This window comes from Merops nubicus, unplaced genomic scaffold (assembly GCF_000691845.1).
Source record: "Merops nubicus isolate BGI_N331 unplaced genomic scaffold, ASM69184v1 scaffold7151, whole genome shotgun sequence".
NCBI classification, from domain to species: domain Eukaryota; kingdom Metazoa; phylum Chordata; class Aves; order Coraciiformes; family Meropidae; genus Merops; species Merops nubicus.
The window spans coordinates 1-9,185 of NW_008586128.1; the positions used below are offsets into that span (position 1 = coordinate 1).

General features: G+C 39.1%; 1 protein-coding gene across 1 annotated transcript; it reads left to right on the forward strand.

Annotated features, from left to right (window-relative positions):
• Positions 1-71: 71 nt before the first annotated feature.
• Positions 72-7,351, forward strand: THOC7 (THO complex 7 homolog (Drosophila)). The gene is made up of 7 exons (XM_008948545.1): positions 72-112; positions 891-1,018; positions 1,375-1,461; positions 2,460-2,517; positions 5,663-5,729; positions 5,838-5,907; positions 6,971-7,351. Exons 1-7 carry the CDS (start codon positions 72-74, stop codon positions 7,036-7,038), a joined length of 519 nt encoding a protein of 172 aa, XP_008946793.1. The 3' UTR covers positions 7,039-7,351.
• The last annotated feature ends 1,834 nt before the right edge of the window (positions 7,352-9,185 follow it).

Sequence of the window (9,185 nt, forward strand, 5' to 3'; positions counted from 1 at the left end):
CTCCGCGCCGCGGCTGCCATTAAACGGGAGTTTTTCCTCAGATGAAGTTATCCGCAAGCGACTTCTGATCGATGGCGATGGAGCTGGTGACGACAGGCGGATCAATTTGTTGGTGAAGAGTTTCATTAAGTGGTGTAATTCCGGATCTCAAGAGGAAGGGTATTTGTTTTCGTTGTTGGTTTTGGGGTTGGTTGGTTGTATTTTTTTTTTTGGGGGGGGGGGAGAGGGTTGGAACCGGTTAACTGGCGTCTCATTGGAAAACTGGGCTTGATCCGTTTTGAAAAGATCCGCGTTAAAACGTGTGCAGCTGCCTTTCAGGGCGGCTGTGCGGTGGGAGGTGAGGGCCGGAGGCGGGTCAGACGTGGCCGAAGGCTGCAAGCTCTGTCACGGTGCCCTCGGGATTGTCGTGCTGCTGCGGGATCCGTCCTGGAGTCCCGCTATTAGAATAGGGTCACGACTCGAATATTAATCTGGCAATTCTGCAGTTGTTCTCTTCTGGAAGGGTTGTGCTGCAGATATTCCTGAAAAAAAAAAACCAAACCCACAGAGTGAAGTAGTAAGGGATGAGCAGCAGCGTGGTGTTCTGCCGTGGGATGCTTACTAGCACTGGATGTCAGCTCCCAGAGAAGACAAGATAAGGACTGTGTGTCCAGAGCAGCACTGCAGCATTGAAATTCTCATCTCAGCAGTCAGAGCCAGCCCTGGCTGGGAAGTTTATAAACCCTGGATCAATCTGCTCATTGCTTTAGTACTCGCTTTACATCTGTCAGGACTCTTTAATAATTGTTATTTAATGGTTCCTTGTATTACACAAGGCTTTGTTTTCTTGCTTTGTAAAGGCAGAGGGTATTTTTATGGTGCTTAGGAATAAATATCTTGTGTGTTTTCAGTTACAGCCAGTACCAACGAATGCTGAGTACTTTATCACAGTGTGAATTTTCAATGGGAAAAACTCTTCTGGTGTATGATATGAACCTGAGAGAAATGGAAAATTATGAAAAAATCTACAAGGATATAGGTAAAGATGATAAAATATTACTCGTTTCAGTTTGACGATTTCTTTTTCATGAACAAGCTCAAGCCAGTTGTGATGGACATAATATATCACATGATTAGTGCTTTGTTGGTTTTTTTTTAATTTTTCTTAATAGATAGCACTCATACATATGCTGTAGGCATCAGTATATAAAATACATACCAAAAAAAAGCTTTTTTTAACCTATTAAAGCATATGTAGTTTTGAAGCTGAGGGAGCCAGCAGGCCACCAGATCACAAACAGCTCTTCATCTTTCTATAGTTTAGTAGAATGGTTTGTTTACATGTGTTGTTTCATTTCAATATAACTCATATATACTTTTTTTTTTCATTTTAAGAAAATAGTATAGCTGCTGCACATGAGAAGATTTCTGAATGCAAAAAACAAATCCTGCAAGCAAAAAGGATTCGAAAAAATCGCCAGGGTAAGGAGCAATGTCTGTATTTACACCAGTCAGGTTCACTATTTTGTTATCTTTTCAAATACATTGAATTGGAAAACAGGTGCCAAATTTTCGGAAGTGCAAGGGAATATACTGACATCAGGAATACTGTATTTAGTCTGATGTGTTCCACACCCCCTGCTGAAAGTTTTTGGTGGGTGAGGCAGGCAGGATTGAATCTGTAGACCTCAGTGACATGCAAACTCAGGGAAACCTAAAACAGCAGTTCAGAGAGATGTTTTCAAGCCAAAGAAAAATCCCAAAAGCATCTTGTTACAATTCAGGGGACTTAAGGACTGACTAAAGCACATTACTACAGTGAGACAAGAGTTGCATAGACTTAGACCCAGCACTGAGGGTCATGGGAGTGCATTTCTTCAGCTGCCAAGAGCAGGTAATGTCTTGGTGTACACAGAGACAGTGGTGCCAGTGACACACCCAGCAGCTCTGTATCCTTAATACCTGTTCTGAGAGGTGTATGTTTTGCCTACCCTTAAAAGTACATGCTGATAACTTCAGCTGAACCTTAAAGGCTTTCCCTGCAATAGTGTCTTATCAAAAGATTAGCATATGTACAATCTTACTGTCAGGAAATGGCTTGGTTGCCAATATAATCATAATATTGTTCTTAATGTGCAATACAGTTTAAAAAAAAACTCAAAACAACCTATCCAGAGGTCGTGTTTTTTGGCCTCATCCTTTATGTTATTTACATTATTTGAGATAATGGCCTACAATCATATCTGTAGTTTATTTAAAATATCTTTTGATGTACTTTACTTTGAAATGTTACAGTATAAATGATATACATTTTTATCTATGTATATTTGCAGGTATTTTTATATATGTGCTATGTACAAATTTGAAAAAAAAAGGGTTTTTCAAGAAGGAGAAAGCATCTGTACCATTCTGTGACACCTGATTTTTGGTTCTTGAATCTGTACCATCAGAATTATTTACACTATTTAAATTTCTTTCAGAATATGACGCTCTGGCCAAAGTCATACAACACCATCCAGACAGACATGAAACACTGAAGTAAGTCTGAGACCACATAAATTCATAAACCAGTAAGCTAGAAGTCACCAGCTTTGACATTTCCTTGGTTTCAGTTTGACCTTTTCTCACTTGCATATAATTGCTTTTGACATGAGAAAAACTTGGGTTTCGTTTTAAAATTATGCTCTTATCAGCTTGCTTTAATTAATCTGCATCTGTATAAGCTCAGAAGCATTGCTGATCATTTTATATTTGAAATTTTTCCATTATTAAGGTGAATGAGTAAACTCAGATTTAAACATGTCTAATGTCAGTTTACCAGGGCTATGAGTTACTCAGAAAAGAGAGATGAGCAGGGAGGAAGTAAAGTGGAGTGAGACAAAACAGGAGAAAGCTCTTAGTTTGTTTGGTTTGGGGTTTTTTTAGATGTGTTCCTTGTAGTTGTTCCTGCATGCCCAGTTATAAATTACTGTGTTGTGTGCCATGGTATAACCTGCCCTGGCACGCAGGTTGGACCTGCCTGTTGTCCAGCTCATCTGGCATGTAACTTACAGTGTTGCTTGTGTCATTGTGGGTTTTGGATCACTATCTGTGCTTTTAGGTCATTTGGGGCAGTTGTGGGGAGATTGTCTTTTTAACTTTATCAAGCCAAAGAAACAGTCCAGGACTTATTGCTTCTGTGAGTTTGTTCTTAACCTGATCAGAGATGCAGCATGGGGTTACTGTTCTCATTTGAATGCAGCTTCTGCTAAGTGGTAATACTTTTTTTCTTAGAGGATGTCAGGTTGTTTAAGTTTGGAAGGGTTGTTCTAATTTTGCTTAACACATCCAAGCATAAGTTTCTTAAACAAAGCTACAAATGATGGCAAGTTATAGCTAGTAAATTTGGCATTTTGTCTTTTCTTACACTCTCCTGAAGAGATTATAAAATAAATTAATTACAGTTAGAAATACCAATGTGTTCATCCACTGAAAGAGTGACTACAGTGTTTGCTCCTTAGTCCTTAATCCTTCAGACACAAACTTGAACTATAGCAGAGTGTGATCCCCCATTTTACATACTGGGAAATAGAACAAGGTAACAGAATGGAACATTTTTAAAGGGATCTTGCTTCATAGGTATTGAAGCTTTAACAAACCTATCCAAGTGAATGGACTTAAAATATAAGAACTAGATGAAGTTTTCATGCAGTGGTTTAATGACAAGGCTTCCTTTTTCTCCAGTTTGAGGAAAGTATACAGAAAATCATATTATGTGCCAAGAAGGACCACTCTTAAATCAGAATGGAGGAAGCCTCACTAACAATGTCACTTTCCATGGAATTTGTAATCACTAAAAACACTTGAGAAAACTTCTGGTGAGGAGAAATGTCCTGGTTTACTGCAAGAGTTACATTTATAGCTTTTGCAGGTCATATGGCACAATAGTACAAAGTTCAGAAAAATACTTTCTGTGTGCTTTTAAGGGACTGTTTCTTGGAACAACTAGTCATACAGCACAAAAGAGGAGAAGCTGTTATCAGCTTAGTCACCAGTAACACGCAGGAGCCAATTCAGGAAGTGAGAGGAGCTGAGCTACTAAATGGCAGTGCCCACAGCATAATTAGGTGCACTGTCAGAAGAGCTGTTAAAATGACTGAGAAATAACACTGAATCTTAAAAAGCAGATACAAAAATGAGAAAGCTAGGCAAAGATTCTCTGGAGCAGAAAGTAAAGGAAGTAAAATTCCAGATGTGGCTTGGATTTTTCCTAGGAAAAAAAACTGCCCATCTTCTCACAGTCTGCTTATACCTGACAGCACAGTGTGAACAGCAAGATTTGTCCAAGCAGAAATATTTCAGAAACTCAAAACCAGATAGTAGTGAAATCACTGTACGAGCCTATAAGCTCCTATAAAACTGCCCATTTCCATTAAAGGAAGGGACAGTGTCACACAAACACATCCCTCTTTCAGGCATTCCCTTCAAGGCACCAAGCATACTGGCTCAAAAAAAGACAACCACCTCAGGTAGCAGCAGTAAGCCAGACCTTTTCCCCAGCCATTGTGAACTACTTGGGACTGGAGGCTTTTTTGTGGTTGTCTGCCCAGACTAGTTCAGCAGCTCTCTCTGTTCCAGGAAAAAAAAAAAAAGGTTTTATACCCTCTCTGACCCCTGTATAACTCTGCCTGCTGATTAATCAGGGATGGTCAGCCACAGTCAACTTTACCTTTAAAGAAACAGATTGTTCTCCTTGCACAGAGCATAAATTATAGTGGGCATTAGAGGAAAAGTAGAAGGGCCAAACTGGAGGTTTGAGGTGAGTGTTGATGCTCCATCCTCATTTGAAAGCTAATGTACATTATGGTACCCCTCATTCTTTGCCTTACCTCAAAAAGGATTGTGGTGGTCTGTGGCAGTTCCAAGTGAGAACAGAAAACAGTCAGATGCTTGCAGAAGGATCCCAAAGAGGTCCTGAAAGATAGTGTTTTCCAAAAGCATGTGAACAATAATGATTAATGGTGCTGCATGTTTTATTTCTTAATGCCAGAGGCAATCACTTAAAACTGGCATTTGAGAAAGAAACAAGTATTTATATGGTTCAGTGTTAATTCTGTGTGCTGAGGCATAAACTACATGATGTATTTTCATCAAAAACATGCATTATTCTACATCTGCCAGCTGTAAAGTTTAAAGTTATCCAGTACTCACTCTGGGCAGGCCATTGTCAGAGATAAGGTATTTCAGTGTGTTTGGTCAGTTGTTGTGTCTGGGAATTGTGTTTGTATGTTGGGTGTGTAAGTTCATCAAATATACCTTTTCCTTGCTGATGCTGTGTTTTTATTTAATCTACTCCTGTCAACAGAAAGATGCCTGTGAAAATACCATGAGGGTTTAATGTGACCCACTTCTCTAGCTTCCATTATATGGTCAAGTAAATAACATGTTTGTGGCAGGACTGAATTGTTACAGCCCAGATTCCCAGTGTACAGCTGTATTCAAGCTCAGAGGCCTCACTTCCTGTAAAAGTCCTGGAATTACAAGTTTTTTGACATAATAATTTAATTTCTATCTCTGATTTCATTTGTTATGCTTTGTTTACCTATATGTTTATTTAATGGTCCTTTTTACTCTACTTCATTCAAGTCTATTTTAAAAGGTTCTGTAAAATTCTTGCAAAAATACTCAGACAATTTCTTTCCAGGCAGCTGGAAGCTTTGGGAAAAGAACTGCAACATCTTTCTCACATTAAAGAAAATGTTGAAGATAAGGTCGGTTTTCATCGTTATGTTATTAATTAGGAACATAATGGAGAATCTGCTGTGGGCTGTTTGGCTGTATGTGCTCTGTTTCCTAGAATACATATTTTATCATTCCAGTTGGAGCTGAGAAGAAAGCAGTTTCATGTTCTCCTGAGCACCATCCATGAACTTCAGCAAACCCTGGAAAGTAAGTGTTGTTCTTAGGTAATACATGTGACTAGGTTGGTTTTCAGTGGACCAGAAGGAGTCACAGCTTCCAGCACTGGGCTTCCTATGTGCAACTGAGGCTGGTGACCTCTTGCAGAGGGATTTTTTTTTTTTTCCCCCAATAGTTGTCCAGAGCCTGAGACTGCTCAAAATTTTTTCTTCTACCAGCTAACCACTGTGTCACTTCCTGACTAACTTTGATTAATCTGTAGGCAACAGACCCCTTTAAAATGAGGGGATGGAGGACAGCGATTTGAGGTTTTTTTCTTTCAAACAGAAAAAGTATTATTGTGCACAGCTTCCAAACTTACTGGAAACTTACAATTCCTGTTTCAGTAGTTTTGAGCCTGTCACTGCCATCATGACACCATGTGGACTTTACTGAAGCCAGACTGGAATACAGGAAGGCTGAGTGACTTACCTCCTCAGACAGCGAGCCCCTTAGCAAGAGAGCCAGGACTAAAGCTGTCATACACAAAAGCTAAATTCAGCATTTAGTCACACTCATCTTTTCTCATACAAATACTTCAATATTTTTGAAATCAGCGCTTGCTTTTCATGGTCCAATATAGAGAATATTGTTTTAAATATTTGCTGGATTTCTGCCATGTCTTTCCAAGATGAATAATTGGTGTAGCCTTTCAGCGTGACCTGATTGACATGCAGAGATGGCTGTCAGAGCAGACGTTCATTCTCTGAGGCTGGCTAGATCTTCTTAAGCAGAATGAACTGTTAATCCTAGCTACACTTCAGCAGAAGGTTATTGTTGTTATGTGTTACTAGCAATTGTTTAAGTATTAGTCTCTAAAATACATTTTCACATGAATGTATAGATTGCCTTTCAGCTTCTAGAACATCATGAAAGAAGTAGCAGTTTAGTGGAAGGCACAGCTTCAGTTTGAGATAAACCATTACTAGCAGAGTAGTCAACTACATATTTTAAGCAATCAATGTAAAATAATTTAAGTTAGACATAGCTCTGCAATATAGTCTGTAAATATAACCAAGCATATTTGACTAATAGTAGTAACATTGAATTTTAGATGATGAAAAACTTTCAGAAGCCGAAGAATCTCAAGAAACTCAGATGGAAACAGAGACCAAACAGTAGATGCAACATGAAGACTACTGACCATGCTATCAAAGAATATCCAAGTGTCTTCACTTTCTATTGAAGCCAACAGTAAGAGAGATGGAGCTGAAAAATAATTTTCTAATGCTTCTGTGAATTTTTATACAAAAATACTTGTTTTGCTTATGTTTCAGGAAAAACAGTTACAGATCTGTGCAGACAGGCACTTTGCATTAATCAACAGTCTTTGTAATTTGTGACAAGAAAGATGTTTTCTGTTACAAAGGAAGAAGCTTCTGCACAGTACTTGTGAACTAAGGTGTTTGCAAAACATGGTCAATAAAAGGTGTTTTACAAAGAGTTTCCTAGTTTTAGTAGGTATTTAGCCCAGCATGAGTCCCAGTTTCCATACTCTAGGTCCAGAGGGGACCTGAAACTGAACTAAGCAGGGTCTTCATTTTTCAGAGTAGCTGTCATTTTAGAATTTACCTGTGACTAGACTAGAATTTACTAATTTCATTTAAATCAAATTACTTTTATAGAATTAATGCTTGTCAAGGAGTGTAAACCAGCAAAAATCATACTCTACTGGTGTTATTTGTTTTCCTAAGGTCATGCAAAGAACTGCAGTGATCTTAGCCTCACTGTGCTGTGTTCTGCGCAACCACAGCAAAAATCACATTTTGAAATGCCATGTTTAAAACCAGTTTAAAAGCTTTGTTCTTGTAGAACCAGGAATTTAATCCTGATACCATTTGTAATCTGCTCCTGGATTTGTCTGTCAATTGACTATTAAAAATACATCATAGTTCCTGAAACAGATGGTGGAACACTCGTGTCTCATGATGACAAACCAAAGCAGTACAGCAGCTATCATGTTAAAGAATCTCAGATACTTTTATTATTAATAGGGAGGGTGGAATTTGTCCACCTGGATCATCTGAGCAGTCTGTTGGGAAGTAGGAAATATGGAACAAGGGCCACTGGTGGTCATGTTGCTACCTGTTAGCCATGTTCTAAACCACCTGCTGAATCAAACCTTCCGTGGTTTGGGTAATCAGACTGAGTCATAAGCATACATGGTTGAAGTAAAATAACACTGTTGTACAGAACAGAGCCTCCTCCTCAAACTAGGTGACAGCTGAGGGGGTTTCCAGGATTTTGACTTTGGACTTTGATAGTCTAAATGCCCACTAATTCCAGTCTGTATTCCACTCAGTGGCTGCAGATCTGTGTGTTGGGCTGAACAGACATATCTGAGCTTGTTTTGCTCACATTCCAGATTTGCTAATGAGAAGGCACACAATTTCAGTAGCACAGTGCAGTCCTGGACTAGTAAGCTGCCAAAAGTCTTCTAGTTCACAGCTGGTCAACTCAGAACAGAGGGGAAGCTCAGGTTTGCCTGGTACAGCCTGTGTAGACATGCAGTGCTTCTTGTGCACTGAAAGTTTTCGGACTTGGGGGAGAGGGAAAAAAAGGGATTTAACATAAAAAATACAATCAAAAAGTACTTACTGTTCTGTGTTTTTTCCCCTCCTACCAACAGTGAATAGTAAAATACTTTGTAAAGCAGCCATACTAAATTATTGCCATATCAGGGAGGAGTCACTTTCATGAATGTATGAAGATCATAAATGACAAAGTCTCAAGACACTTTTAAAGCATATTAATGTTTTTGCTGAATGAAATGATAGCTTCATGAGCTACCTGGATTGTATTTTGGTCCAGAGATGGATGACATTTACCAGCTAAAAGTGGTCACTGTTACAACACTGACATGAAAAACTTGAAAATTTCTGTTCTTTGTTTTACCCGGTACTTTAGAATTTTGCTTTGATCACTCAAGCATCTTATCTTAGAACCTGTGCTGCTCCACATAGAACCAGACCAGAAACATGCCAGTGTATGAGCCTGTCCCTCTGGTGGGGGTTTCCTATGCAGAAGCAAAACAGGTAGGAGAGAGAAGTAATATAAACACAGCAAAGTAAGGAGTGCATTCTAGTGTGAATTACAGAGATGCAGTCTTGAAAAGGAGTTACTGCCCCAGAGAACCAAGTTGCCCTAGCACAATGTGGCAGCAGGAGGGTGATGTCCCCATAGAGCCTTGGAGAGCAATCCAAAAAAGAAATTACATCAGTCCATTGCAAATGCAGACTCAGTGGGACATCCAAAATCTTCACTCATTT